Genomic DNA, 15,249 nt, shown 5'->3' with positions numbered 1-15,249 from the left:
TATAGTCATGAAGTACGAATAAAATATGGCGGCTTGTCACTGAAAATTGAGGGTGTCCAACTTTTGAAGATATTTTGATGGCTGTAGATGAGTTTCAGTTTTCAACTGACAGTCGCTGTCCGTGGTGCTAATCAAGGTATTGACTGTATCTGATTTTTCCATCTGTGGAGCACAAAAGCAACACTGAATGTCCCAGTCTGGTGGCCGGTTCTTTGTGGTCACTGACATTTTGCCGGATTGCTCGTTGACAAGAAAACCTTTCATGGGTGACCGCTGTCCCCCACATCAAGTAGATATTGGAGGCAAGATCATTTCAGGTTGATTATCTCTTTCAACACGAACAACAAGAAGGAGATGAGGAGACTGGAGAAAGCCAAGAGGTAGAGTTGGCACTTCTGGAGAAAGATTGTTTATAGGTTGAGCTAAGCAGCCAATCAGAGTACACCCCTGCCTTCTGTTGCCCCTGAGCAACATGTTGATTGGCTAAAACTGTCTGTGGCTCTGGCTTAGTCACTTTGTTTGTTTCTCATTCATAGCACTAGGTTTGGGTATGCACACATGAATTCTTTCTGAGTACGCTGAACACTGAAGATGCCATATCTGAAGATGTCGTGATTGTTGAAGGTTTAGTTTGTTATTCTGTCAATCACTGTCCGTGGTCCTGAACCTGTTGTTGACTCCCTGTTAGTGCTTTGAAAGCGAAGTTTCCTGCCTTCACTTGTCAGATACTGCAGTGTGTTATGACAATATGCTGCTGCAGTGATCCATCAAAGGCTCCAAACTGACAAGCACATTCAGGCAGCCGTCATTCAGAGAGATAGCTTCCACTCTATACAACCTTTGACCTTTTTTTTTTTTTTCCAAACCAGCAACTGCAGGTGTTATTATCTTCACTGACAACAGCTGTCCGTGGTGCTGAAACTGGCTCTGCCTGTCTGTCTGAGGCAGATACGGAGTAGTGCCTGTGGGTGTCTATGAGAGCTCTGCGCCCTTCAGCCACACCAGTGTTCGCAAGAGTCTCAGGGCTTAGGGAGCAAGCCTCAGTGTGTAGCACAAGGCTCTGAGCTGAAGTGCGCACACAAGTAGCTGCTCTGACAGATGTTTCAGCTTCTGACCTTGCGCAGCGTAAAGCCAGGGAGATGAAGAGCTGTGCCTTCCACACACAGCAAGCCTACAGCCAATCACAGACCACGATATTGGCATAAACCCCCCAGGGCAGCCAATCATGAGAGCCCATCCTGGCCAGGCGAGCTGAGATCAGTAGCCAGCGCAGTTCCTTTGGCTTCTGTGTTACTTATGTGCACTACTACTACTCCAAAAGCAGCAATCCCATATTTGCACAGGACATCATTTGTTCCTACGGTACTTTCTTTATGTACCAAGTGTTTTGTTTTTTTCATCACCTCTGACCTCTGTCCTCTCTTTACTTCCTCCACACTTACACCCCTTCTCTCTATTTCTTTCATCCTGCTTTGGACTCTCTGTCCTGACACCTCTCTCCTTTCCTTTCTCTCTATCTCTCCCTCTCTTTCTCCACCTTGACCATATTCACTCCATTCTGCTGCATCTGAAGGTATTGTCATGGAAACTCAGATTCAGAATGATTCATACCGATTCAGTATTCTGAATGCTTACCTGCCACAGGGTTTTCATTTGAATAATGCATGACCCGTAATAATCACCTCTCAGCTGGCTACTGATCTCAGCTTGCCTGGTCAGGATGGGCTCTCCTTATTGGCTGCCCTGTCTGTGCCAAAACCGTGGCCTGTGATTAGTTGTAGGCTTGCTGTGTGTATATGTTTTTGTGTGTGTGTGTGTGTGTGTGTGTGTGTGTGTGTGTGAATGTGTATAGGTGTATAGGTGTGCATGTGTGTATATGTGTGTGTGTGTGTGTGTGTGTGTGTGTGTGTGCACTCCAACAGCCACCAGGGCTGAAGCTGTATTGTATGTTTTATGTATCTCCCGTCCTGAGCTGGTCTTGAATGTAAATGTCTGCGGATGAAAGAGCGTTTGAAAGGCCCAACGGCTTTGTTGAAAAAAGGAATTACTGCTTAGACTCGGCAAACACTGAACTGTGTCCTTTACAATTTTTAGCCTCTGAAAGACCGCTCTCCATGGAATGATGTGGTTGTGTGAAAGACCTTAATGACGTAGGTATTTTTGGACAAGACTGCACTGGGTGACTCTAGGGAGACTGGTCTGTAGGAAGATCTGATGCAGGTGATCTTTAGATTAGGCTAAAATCTGGAACAGATGATTTTTAGATTAGATCTGGTGTGGATCATCGTTATATTCCTCTAAGATCTGTTTATTTTTTGCCTGACGTCTGGTGAGGATCATTGTTGTGTCAATCTAATATACAGTGCAGACGATCTTTCGATAATCTGATTATCTTTAAATCAGATCTAGGGTGACAAGACGTCCCATTTTTCCTTGGATTGTCCTGGCAATTGTATAGTGTCTTGATTTGTTCTGAAAAATCATATACAGTATTTTCCTGTATTTCCTTGTTCCCCAAATTTCAGTACTGGCCTGGTGCAGATTTGTAGGTATGGTTTGATGCTGTGCCCCATTAGAACCCACAAACAATCAAGGAACATTCAAATCTAGTCTGCTAATCCTGTCAAAGACATGCAAATACTATTAGTGCATAGATAACCGAGTTTATCATGTGTGTCTGCCCTAAAATCCCATCATATTTTATTATCTTAATTACTTAAACCTCATTTATTTCAAGCATTTCTGACTTCATGTCTGTCATTCAGCACCTTGTATTAGAGCACTTGTGTGGTCTCAGATAGTCACAGGTGATCTCGGGTGGTCTCAGGTGATCTCATGTGATCTTGGGTGATCTCAGGTGGTCTCAGATTATCTTGGGTGGTCTCAGGTGATCTCGGGTGGTCTCGGGTGATCTCAGATGGTCTTACTGTCTGGTGTCTAATGTGGTTGGTGATGTAGTCATGTGTGTTTCAGGTATCACATGACTTTGCTGTGAACTTTGATGAAGACAACCCAGAATGTGCAGGTAAGCCTTCAAGTGAAGATTTGTGTGTGTGTGTCTTGGTGTAAAGTTTTCATAAAGTTAGTATTTCTTAATTAGAGTTTACAATGGTGATGGTAAACATATTGGAGACTCGCAGGTTTCTCTTTCTATCTCTCTCTCTCTCACACAGACACACACACACACACTAAAGTGAAGGTTTGTATCTGTGTGTCAACATACTTGGTGTGTGTGTGTGTGTGTGTGTGTGTGTGTGTGTGTGTGTGTGTGTGTGTGTGTGTAGGTATTCAGGGTGTGTTAGAGGCCTATCAGAACTGTCTTCCTAAGATCCAGCTCTACGGCCCCACTAACATCGCCCCCATCATCATGAAAGTGGCCAACGCCGCGTCTGAGGAGATGCACACCAAAGAGGCCATGGTGAGGGTTTCAGTGTGTCTGTGTGTGTGTGTGTGTGTGTGTGTGTGTGTGTGTGTGTGTGTGTGTGTGTGTGTGTGTGTGTGTGTGTGTGTGTGATGGAGATGGAGCCTATAAGTGACTCTAAGGATTCTTCTTCTGACCTCTGGAGTCACAAAAAGACAAACAACTCGAGCCACAGAGGACTACACCAGTCTGAGAGAGAGAGTGTGTGTGTGTGTGTGTGTGTGTGTGTGTGTGTGTGTGATGGAGATGGAGCCTATAAGTGACTCTAAGGATTCTTCTTCTGACCTCTGGAGTCACAAAAAGACAAACAACTCGAGCCACAGAGGACTACACCAGTCTGAGAGAGAGAGTGTGTGTGTGTGTGTCGATATGCCTTGGGCGCGTGTGTGTGTGTGTGTGTGTGTGTGTGTGTGTGTCTGTTCATATAGTCTCTCTCTGTCTCCCTGCAGGAGTACTTTATCCTGCTGATCCTGACGGACGGCGTGATCACAGACATGGCCGACACGCGGGAGGCCATCGTCCACGCATCCCACCTGCCCATGTCCGTCATCATTGTGGGCATCGGCAACGCCGACTTCAGCGACATGCAGATGCTGGATGGCGACGACGGAATCCTGCGCTCACCCAAAGGGGAGCCTGTCCTGAGGGACATCGTCCAGTTTGTCCCCTTCCACAACTTCAAACACGTTAGTTCTACACACACACACACACACACACACACACACACACACACACACACACACACACACACACACACACACACACACACACACAAACACACACACACACACACTCCTAACACCTTGGTCGTTTAGTTTGATATACTTTGGGTTATTGTTTCTCTTTCTGTGTGTGTGTGTGTGTGTGTGTGTGAGAGAGAGAACTTGTTTCATTTTCTCCATCTCTCTCTCTCAGCTCTTCTTGTCCCTTTCTCCTCTCTTGCTTTATCTGTCCATCTTGTTATATCTCTTTCTGCCATTTGATCTATCACTCTCCCTCTGCCCCCCACCTCTACCAGATAAGTATAAAACATGTTTATGAAAGCTACCTCACTGTTGAAAATGCCCTTCATACACTTCCATTCCATTCTAGAACCTTCCGCTATGTTCCATTCCAGCTGTGAGGAGCCTGATTGGAACTGTCAGCTACTGTAACCAGGGCGATCAAACTCCATTAGTGTGATTGGTGCAGCCAGAGCAGGTCCGTCAGACGGGAGCAAAGAGGGAGGGAGGCACGGACAGCCACACAGTTGCCGAGCTCAAGGGACGCTAATAGAATTTCATGGAGATAAATATAGTGTTGAAAACGTTTGTGTAAACAGAGGGATGAACGAGTGAGAGAGAGAGAGAAAGAGAGAGCGAGAAAGTGAGAGAGAGAGAAAGTGAAAGTGGTGTAGGAGATAGAGAGATAGAGAGAGAAAGTGAAACAGGCAGAGGTGAGAGAGAGAGAGGGTGAAAGAGGTGTGTGTGTGTGTGAGAGAGAGAAAGAGTGAGAGAGGCATAGGAGAGAGAGAAAGTGAAAGAGGTGAGAGAGGGAGAGAGAGAGAGGGTGAAAGAAATGGAGGAGAAGAAAAGAGAGAGAGAGGTAGATGATAAGATTGACTGTAAGTAACAGATAACACACAGTGGCAAGAGGCATGCAGAGAGAAGCTTGGTCACTGTCACATCACTTTCAGATGGATTTCACACCATTTAGACAGTTCACACTAGACTGAGCAATAATACTGTGTGCCATCCATTGTGTGTGTGTGTGAGAGAGAGAGAGAAAGAGAGAGAGAGTGTGTAAAAGAGAGAGAGAGATTGTGTGTGTATGTGTGTGTGAGAGAGAGAGAGTGTGTGTGTGAAAGAGAGAGAGAGAGAGAGAGAGAGAGAGAGTGTGTTTGTGTGTGTGTGTGTGTGTTATTTTTGGTACATACCTGCTGTGCTCACACACTGCTCACAGTATTCTGTCCAACTCTGAAATTGAAATATGACCGTTATTCCCCCAGGACACACACACACACACACACACACACACACACACACAGGTTTAGATAACACAAACTTTTAGAATTGTGTTATCACATTTCTTGCTTTGCCCTTGGACCAGAGAGAAGCCGCAGAGCACCAGTATTCTGAGTTCTTTGTTTCTTTTTCTGTGGTTTAATGTTAGACACGTGCATCAGCTCAGCTTAATAAGAGCAGATAAGGGATATTTCACCTGAAAACCGTATTACCCAGGATGCAGCTAATAGGCATGAGTTTCAGTATAATTACATTCCACATTTCTTTGGAACAAAGCAAGAGGTCCAGAAGGCTAAATTTGTCTCATGGGACAATGAAATGATTGACGTTTAGGTCAATAGGAGTATATCCTTTACATTAAGGAGTTCAGCTTGGTCACAGGTGGGGGGATATTTCATTAAAGAAATTGAAAAGCCCTTGTTTTAGTGAATGTATTAAAAATGTCAAATGTTTGGCCAAGCTGAAAATTACTTGCTTGCCCCCTGTCACTGTTGTTTCACACACTAAACTGTATTTGCCATTATTTAATCTCTTTGTTGCAGTATCAGTGTGTGTAAATGAGTGCCTGTATGCCTATTTCCACTTTAGTATTTTAAGATAGATAGATAGATACTTTATTACAAAAAAAATAAGATGGAGCTTCTTAGCTACAGCTGTTGTTGGACATTTACTGGACTATTTACTGCTGTTGTTTTTCCACTTCACATAGAAGAGAATGGGTTAAACACGAGAGGTTCAGGTGCTGGCAGGGGCCTTATTAACAAAGACGTTTGTTTATAGTTTCCATTGGTCTTTTTCTCTGTTCTCATTTCTCTTTCCCTCTATCTCTTCAACGTCCCTCTTTCACCCTATTTCCTTTCATTCCCTTTCTCTACCTCTGTCTCTCACCTTCTCTCTATATCACTCCCTTGCTTTCTCTCTCCATCTCTCTTGGTATCACTTTTTCTCTTTCTCTCTCTAACTCTATCACTCCTTCTCTCTCCATCTCCACCTCTCTCCATCTCTCTCTATACGCTACCTCTCTCTCCATCTCTTTCTCCCTTCATCTCTATATCACTCCCTCTATCTCTCTTTCCATTTCTCTTTCCTAGGCCTCCCCTGCTGCCCTTGCCAAGAGTGTCCTGGCAGAGGTTCCCAACCAGGTGGTGGACTACTACAACGGCAAGAGCATCAAGCCCAAATGCATGTCTGACTATGAGTCTTCCAGGGCATTCAGCCCTTGAGTGCAGTGCCTGGCTCTTCAGATGACAGGGGCCAGCGTTACAGAAAGCAACAGTGTTTCACACACAAAACAGCAGGAGATTCTCTTTCCACCACACTTTCCAATAACATCCACCACACACTTCTACTAACATCCAGGGCCATGTTAAAAACAGGAACCTTCAGTTCTTAGTTCTGCTTTTCCAAGATCTATTGTCAACAAAACCCTAAAAAACAACGTGCCCTAATTTAAATGACAGGCAAAGGCATGCAAGGAAAAAAGTATCTTGTACACAAAGCTGTAGTGTGGCGTGAGGGAGACTAAAACTGACTTCCCAATGTTTGACCCACCGATCTTGTTCATGCCATTAAATTAGGAAATGGATTTGGCCAAGTTATTACATTTAGCAGTAGATAGACTTAAGACTTTGCCCTTTGTCCATCATTTAAACTAGGGCCCAGAGTGTGTTTGTATGAAATTGTAGCCCATGGCTTTTCCGAGCCACTGAATATTTATCAGTAGTCCCATAGTTGCCACTTAAGAACTATTTATGTGTTTTCTTATATTTGTTTTGCATGTGTAGCAGTCGGACAGGCAGCGGTTATATATACTACATACTTTTGTACATAGAAATGATGACAGGTCAACCAAACAGCAATTTGCATGCCAAGCACAAGAGAGACAGGTTCTAAAACTCCAAATATGTCTGACTCGTAGGAGTGTAACATTATAAATATGTAGAGGAGATACTGTTTGTGTTTCTTTTCTATAACTTTAACTTTGTCCAAAATCTTTTGCTATATTTCTTACATATTCTTACAATGTAAAGGGACAAGGATACTGTGTGCAGGAATGTAGCATTGTGTTATCAGTTTGTAGAAGCTTAAGGCTCTCTTTCTATGTGTGTGTGTGTGTGTGTGTGTGTAAGTGTGTGTGTCTGTCTGTCTGTCTGTCTGTGTGTGTGTGTGTTTGTGTGTGTGTGTGTGTGTGTGTGTGTGTGTGTGTGTTTGCATATGTATAAAAGAAATTGAATATGAAAGATGACAGAGAGATATGTGAATGTACATACTGAATGGACAATGCTGATATACATCATGTATTTTGCATGTTAACAATTAAACAATTTTGGTGCAGTCTCTTGTGTTGGTATCCTCTGTAAGCATACAGATTTGGTGCAGTCTCTTGTGTTGGTATCCTCTGTAAGCATACAGATTTGGTTCGTATGAGCATTAGTAAGTTCGAGTGAGTCTGTGTGATCTTGGAGGTGGCTGACTCAGTTGCGGCATTTTAGATGAGTGTCCTTGGACATAGCTGACTGTAGCAGAGAACAGGAGAGCCTCCCCGAGTAATGTGAGCACAATATATGTCTGCAGGTTGCAACAAATCCCAAAACTTTTTTAGCATCAAGTGCAAAACTACAAAAACACTAAAGGCAATATGCAGTATGTCATCGCTAACAGTAGCAATGACCATTGATAACAAAGGCAAACATTTGTCAATGGTTTCTGTAAGTCAGGGTTTGCCAAGTCTCCTTACTTTCCTATCTTGGATGACCAATCGAAAGACTGAGAATGAGACAAAGTCAGCAGTACTCCTAGGGAATGAAAAGAAAATCAAGATTTGGGGGGATTAAATCATACTGTTTAAATGTGTACCAGAAATTAAAAGACAACTCAAGATATTTGATCTCATTAGTTAAATTCTATAGGCCTACTGGGTATGCCAGTGGGTAATCAAGCCAGGATTTCTGGTCCAGTCAATGTTTTGCTTTGGATACACATGCATGCTTTCTCTATAACGTATTGTACAACCTATTTAACAACCGAGGCTCATCAGTGCCTACTCTACGGGTTGCCAGTCTCCAGATGAAAAGTGGCATGCACGCGGTTGCGGAACCAGAACCAAATTGCAGAGCAGATATTCCGGAGTTCTATCAGTGTTGTACCGGAAGTTGCAGAGGTGACATTATCACAACAGGACAAATATGAGAATGGCATGGGCACCTTGGTAGCAGTGTAATGACTGAAATATATCTTAAATCAAAATAAGACCTGTGTATGTTGTATTTTAGACATGGCTTCTTGGTCGTGTAGGCTTTTTAGGCTTAAGGATCCATTACTTCGTGGAACGCATGTGCTTATCAGCGGAACTGCCGCTCCAACTGCAATATGCACTGAAAGGTAAGAAAGCAAAGCTAATATACGTTAGCTATCGTAGTTTCGCGTTGTATATTTATTCATTGTTTATTTTCTAACTATTGTCCATGTGTTCTATAGCCTTGCCGGGTGTGTTTATATCTGTACTAATGGATAGCTAACTGTGTATTTAATAACGGTGGTTATGGATGGTGGTTATGGATATTGGAAATGAGAGCCTATGCTGTCTTGCTGCTGACTTTCCTCATAGTATCGGAGTCCCTGCTGTTCAGTTCGTGCGGACGATTAAAAGTACGACGTGGTTCGACGAGCATCTCACGGAGGACAATGCTAGCTTCATGCGACAGGTCGTGTCGGAAGATTTCAAACGGATGACGGCGGACAAACTTTATCCCCTGAAAGACGAGCCTTGGCCCCGCCACGAATGGCAGGAAGGTAATGGCCAGACACGCTGACTTGGTAGATTAGAGGATGGCGTTATTCAATCTGTCACTCAATCACTTGTTTCCCAAAGATTTTAAATCACCTTCGCTGAACACCCAATCTCTGTGCACTGGAGAAGTATGGCCACGTCCCAGTCAGACTGTCTACTATGACTACGATTGAACTGACCGACCCAGTAATGAACAGATGTTATTATTGTTATTGTCGCTGGAGTATCCAGTCATGAGCTAGGGCACAACGGGTCATCATGCGCATGCCACAGTGGAAAGTAGATGTTTATGTTCATGCTATTTATTATGTTAATTGGCAGGCTCTATTGTACAGAGCAACTTGTACATAAACACTACATTATTTGTTAAAAATAGTCGTTTCTAATAATGTTGAAAAGCCTAGATAATATTAAGAGTGATAATAATAGTAACAATAATAATAATAATAATAATAATAATAATAATAACAACAATATGAAATCAACAATGAACAAAAAAACATTAACATACAAACCAATTAATTCATTAAGTGCAAGGTGAACAGATCAGTCTTTAAAGGTGCAGTCAGTGATTGTGCATGACATTGCGTCTGTTTATGTTTGTTTAAATCTACATTTCTTAGCAGTTGTTTTTGTCCAAAACATCATGCATTATGTTTGTTTCCAGTTTCCATCACTAAATTACAAGTGCGTTTGTAACCATGGATTTGTTTGTGTTTGTTTTTTTTCTGTTTTAGGTAGCCGAAGGGTCGGATTGGTCGCTGTCAAGTTGGGAATGATGCCAATCTGGACAAAGTCAGGTGACCGGCATGTTGTGACCCTACTTCAGGTACGGTGGCCTTTGAGGTTCATTCAATGTCACTACCCCTAGTCCCCCCCCCCCACACACACACACACACACACACTCTTCTCTCTCTCTCTCTCTCTCTCTCTCTCTCTTCCATACACACACACACAGCTAAGTTGATGTTTTGTTGTGTGTCAGGTGAAGGATTGCCATGTGATTAAATACCTGCCCAAAGAGGAGTATGATGGAACATGCCCCGCCCTGCTAGTGGGAGGGCAGAACTGCTCGCCATTTCAGGTGAGATTCCTCCCCCCACGCACACGCGCGCACACACACACATTCACACGTTCGTGCAGCAGTGTGTGAGTGTGGAGTCTCGAGTGGTTGCTGCTGAAAGGGTTGAATAGTTGAATAGTGCTAAAGTGTGTCTCCGGTCATGCAGACAACAGAAGAATGGTCCCACATGTTGCCTCAGAGTGAGTGAGTGTGAGTGTGTGTGTGTGAGAATGTGACGTCTGTATATTTAAGTATCCTACATTCTCCAACTGTTTTGTATGTACAATTCAGATCTAACAAATGAAAAGAAAGAAAATCATTCCTTCTCTGCTTAAGTATTCTGCACTGTTTCTGTTGTTTCCATATTAATGCCAGTTTTCTATGTCCCCAAATCCTTAAGCGGCAGCTCTTCAGTGCAGTCAGTGGTGTGGAGGAGAAGAGAATCACTTTTATGTAAATGATTCATATTGTTTGAGTGCCTCTGCTGAGCATTTGGAAAGGGAGTTGTGTTGTATAAGCAGAGCCTTGAATGTGGGGCCAGATGAGGTGATGAGTGACATGGGGGGGGGGGGGGGTGTTGGTATTTATGTTTGTTTGTGTCATCAATTGGAACAACTCTGTTTGCCCCCGTGAGGGCTCCGTAGATGAATTTATGCTTGGAGTGTTCTGTGTGTCCTTAGTGAAAAAGGAAAGTGTTGTTCTTTCTGATGCTGATCTCATGTTTACAAATGAAGAGCGCTGCCACAGGAATACAATATAGAACATCAGAGGAGAGAGAGAGCGAGGGAGGAAGAGAGGAAGGGGAGGGAGAGAAAGGCTGTTGGTGAATGTCATCCTGTCTGATATATGATCTGATCTGAAAGCCAGATTCCTGTGTTGGCGGTTTTGTTCTGTCAGTTGGTATGTGTTGTGTGGTTATGGTATATTCCAGTATTCTGTGGTTACGATATATTGCAGTATTTTGTAGTTATGGTGTATTACATTAGTCTGTGTTTTTTGTATGTAGTGCTGCATTACAAATGTGTTGTGCACCACTAGCCTATACCACAAGTTCTACTGTGTAGTTTTTCAGAGCAAATGATAGTGATGTTATGAAGAAGACAGACAGCTGTCGAGAAGAATGGACTGATTTTGTCCAGAATGTTCTCATTATGTTCACTGGTCAGGTTTGGGGCTGGAACAATAGATTGTTTTACAGTTTCTTTGAGACCCCGGCAGAAGAAATGCCAGCTCAGCAGAAAAGGTCCGGTGAGTGTGTGTGTGTGTGTGTGTGTGTGTGTGTTATTACAGAAGAGATGTAGCTGTCAGCTTTGACCAGTGGTGCTCTGAGAGTGCCAGAAATGTAATGACCCTGGAGCGCTGCTGGGAATTGGTCCAGAGTGTTAAAGATGGAGAGGGGTGGGGAAGGAACGGCATTGTGTAGAGATCTGCTGGAACTGTAGACAGATTGCAGTTGGGCTGGAGGAGGGTAACAAACACACACACACTCACTCACTCTCAGACTGGTGTAGTCCTCTGTGGCTCACTCGAGTTGTTTGTCCTTGTGTGACTGCAGAGGTCAGAAGAATCCTTAGAGTTGTTCCGGAATGCTGGAGTTCCTCCCAAACGGAAAGTCTCAACATTCCGAGTCACAGAGAATGCCATCATCAAACCAGGTAGCACCTCAACCCCACTAATCCCCTATTTATTAAACACAGTCTTCCTTACAGTTCTCACATGCACTGCCCAACCTACTGTACTTTTACCTCTATCTCTTTTTTGTCATCCATCCCTCCATCCCTCTCTCCTTTTGCCTCTCTTGTGCTGTGTTTGTGTAGGCACTCCTCTCTATGCAGCCCACTTTCGGCCTGGGCAGTATGTAGACGTCACAGCTAAAACGTGAGTCATTCATCAACATTACACACACATACATACACACACACACACACACACACACACACACACACACACACACAAAATAATTGCTACTGTAGTTGTCAGAGCATTTTTGAAGAGCTTTTGATCTGATAATCCTAGCCTCCCTCCCCAGGTTTTAATGAGATTGTAAGTAAATTAAGATGAGTGTTGGTGAAACTGAACGAGATCAGAGAAGTTGTGTGTTTGTTTTGTTGTGACGTGTTGTTGTTGTTGTTGTTTTTGTTGTGATGTGTTGTTGCCTCTGTCTCAGGATTGGAAAGGGCTTCCAGGGTGTGATGAAACGCTGGGGGTTCAAAGGTCAGCCTGCTACCCATGGCCAGACCAAAACACACCGGAGACCCGGATCTCTGGGCCCAGGAGGGGTAAGAGAGAGAGTGTGTGTGTGTACATTTATTATTATGTGTTCTTGCAACTTGCAAGTGGGCATATCAAAACATGGAAGACAGATGGGAAGTGAGTAAGTGTGTGTGTGCGTGCGTGTGTGCGACTGTGCCCGTGTGTGTGTGTGTGAGTGTGCGTGCATGTGCATGCACGCAAGGTGCAGAGATGGCTGTATGGGTGCTTTGTTTTCTTGTTTGTTGTGTTAAAGAATATGTTTGTTTGTTTAAGGATCCAGCTAAAGTCCATAAAGGGAAGAAGATGCCAGGGCAGATGGGGAATGATTTTGATACAGCATTTGGCTTAAAGGTAAATATACCCCCACACACACACACACACAGACTCCCAAACTAACACTCAAATATATACACAAACACACACACAATCACAAATGCGTACACATGCCCTTACGGTATATCTAGACATACATTTACACATATGCACACAAACATACATGGATCCCAACATTTACCGATTTTACATTATGAAAAAAGTTTGTTTTTATTCTAATACACCCTCTCTCTCTCTGTCTGTCTGTCTGTCTGTCTGTCTCTCTCTCTGTGTCTTAGGTGTGGAGAGTAAACAACAGATATAACATTTTGTATGTCAATGGTTCCGTCCCTGGGCACAAGAACTGCTTAGTGAAGGTGAGTGACACGCACGCACGCACGGACGGACGGACGGACGCACGCACACACACACAAATACAAATGCTGACGCTACGTACATGTTTATAGGAACAAAACCATCCATTCTCAAATTTCATGCCATCCCAATGACTTTGTGTACATACACAACAGGGTACAGCAGTACAGTGACACGAAGAATTCCAGAGACCCATACACACACACACACACACACACACACACGTACACATTAAATGCTGATTCATGGCCAAGATTGATGAGTGAGTTCTCTTCTCCTTTTGTGCTGGCGTCTTCACTTTCATTCCCATGCCTGCTAAAATAAGAGAACATTGTCCAAGGCAGCAGAATCACTGACCTTGGCACACACACACACACACACACACACGTACACACACGTACAGGCAGTAGACAGCTCAATCCATCTCCATCAAGCAGGGGGTCAGTAGAGTGTGTGAACCATGCATAAATAATAATCTCAACATCGATCACACTCACTTCACTCACCATGTACAACACACACACACACACACACACACACACACACACACACACACACACACACACACACACACACACACACACTTGTGTTCTGTGACCCTTGGATGTGTGTAGACTTTCACTGGCCGTCTCCCACCCTGTTAGACCATGGAGGGGGATTAAGAGTGGTGTTAAGAAAAGGGGAGATTGGAGGTGCGGCTTAGTGCCACTGTTGAGCTCACTCTTGAATGTATTCATAAGATCAGCAATTAAAGGAGAATTCCGGTGTGATATTGAACTAAAGTGTATTGAAACATGATACAGAGTGTGAACGTATGTCTCATAGCCCATCTCGGCTTGTCCCCTGCACTCCAAAATCTGGCGCTAGTTAGCCGATGCTACCAACAGCTTTTTCAATAGTGGTGCTTCGGCATCGGGCTAGCCATGCAAATAAATCACTGTTTTACATTGAGCCTCGTAAATGGGTGTATCTCCACACTTCATTGGTAGACTTCCGTGGGCCCTGACATTTAAAATGAGACATTGAGAACTTTGAAAAAGCACTGGTAGTTTACTTACTGTCTGTATAAATCGTCTTGTATCTTCACGAAGTTTAGCGTTTGCAGCCATCTTGAATTTAGTCACGATAAGTCGAGCAACGAGTAAGAATGAACAGGTATGATAAGGGATCAGATTCCAAAAATAATTCAGTGGAAATGCATGGATTCCAGTTGCTGCTACTGGAAGAAACTGGAATCCATGCATTTCCACTGAATTATTATTATTTTTTTTACAGTGATTTATTTGCATGGCTAGCCCGATGCCGAAGCACCACTATTGAAAAAGCTGTTGGTAGCATCGGCTAACTAGCGCCAGATTTTGGAGTGCAGGGGACAAGCCGAGATGGGCTATGAGACATACGTTCACACTCGGTATCATGTTTCAATACACTTTAGGTCAATATCACATCCTTTAATCCTTCCTTTATCCTTTAATGTCAACGTAGAGGTGGTTGGGATACGTGTGTGTGTCTGTGTCTGAAACCTGTGTGGCATTGTCAGGTGCGCTTGCAGGAAGTGTGTGTCAGGTGCGCTTGCAGGAAGTGTGTGTCAGTTGTGTTACCGTGTGTGTGTGCGTGCGTGCGTGCGTGCGCGTGTGCGCGTGTGCGTTACTGATGCTTATGTTGCATTGTTAGGTGCGGGACACCAGATTACCAAAGTGGGCGGGCCAGACTGGGAACCTTCCGTTCCCCACGTTCTTCAGAGATGGAGAGGAGGAGCTAGCAGAGGACCTTTACGCCGACAACATGTTTCAGCATGGAGAGGAAGAAGCCACAACAGCCTGAAAACACACACACACACACACACACACACACACACACACACACACACACTCAGAGCCAGAGGAACTGTACTCCGGCAACATATCTCAGAAAGGAGAGAAGGACACCACAACCATCCAAAGAAAGATATACACACACACACACACACACAGTTGGTTGTAAAGGTGCAGAGATGTTACTGCAGTCAATAAAATATGATTTGATAATGATA

At 43.8% G+C, this 15,249-nt stretch overlaps 2 protein-coding genes across 2 annotated transcripts in view; both read left to right on the top strand.

Annotated features, from left to right (window-relative positions):
* The window catches only part of cpne4b (copine IVb), a 31,303-nt gene extending 23,545 nt beyond the window's left edge, over positions 1-7,758 (top strand). Inside the window, exons 13-16 of the mRNA XM_042076897.1 lie at positions 2,974-3,025; positions 3,285-3,418; positions 3,871-4,107; positions 6,516-7,758. Of these exons, the coding sequence (XP_041932831.1) occupies positions 2,974-3,025; positions 3,285-3,418; positions 3,871-4,107; positions 6,516-6,647 (555 nt within the window). The 3' untranslated portion in view covers positions 6,648-7,758. The remainder of the gene's footprint in view (positions 1-2,973; positions 3,026-3,284; positions 3,419-3,870; positions 4,108-6,515) is intronic.
* A 793-nt stretch (positions 7,759-8,551) lies between these two features.
* Positions 8,552-15,249, top strand: mrpl3 (mitochondrial ribosomal protein L3). The gene is made up of 10 exons (XM_042076901.1): positions 8,552-8,805; positions 9,032-9,216; positions 9,952-10,043; positions 10,200-10,298; positions 11,833-11,932; positions 12,095-12,155; positions 12,445-12,556; positions 12,804-12,881; positions 13,142-13,219; positions 14,892-15,249. Exons 1-10 carry the CDS (start codon positions 8,699-8,701, stop codon positions 15,039-15,041), a joined length of 1,062 nt encoding a protein of 353 aa, XP_041932835.1. The 5' UTR covers positions 8,552-8,698; the 3' UTR covers positions 15,042-15,249.

Source organism: Alosa sapidissima, chromosome 21 (genome assembly GCF_018492685.1).
Source record: "Alosa sapidissima isolate fAloSap1 chromosome 21, fAloSap1.pri, whole genome shotgun sequence".
In the NCBI taxonomy this organism is placed as follows: Eukaryota; Metazoa; Chordata; class Actinopteri; order Clupeiformes; family Clupeidae; genus Alosa; species Alosa sapidissima.
The sequence above is the reverse complement of the archived record's forward strand: the minus strand, read 5'-3'. Positions and strand labels throughout refer to the sequence as shown.

Coding starts and splice junctions, on each gene's coding strand:
- mrpl3 (XM_042076901.1), top strand. CDS start 8,699: ATGGCTTCTTGGTCGTGTAGGCTTTTTAGGCTTAAGGATCCATTACTT. Junction 8,806..9,031: donor ACTGCAATATGCACTGAAAG/GTAAGAAAGCAA, acceptor CTTTCCTCATAG/TATCGGAGTCCCTGCTGTTC. Junction 13,220..14,891: donor ACAAGAACTGCTTAGTGAAG/GTGAGTGACACG, acceptor TTGCATTGTTAG/GTGCGGGACACCAGATTACC.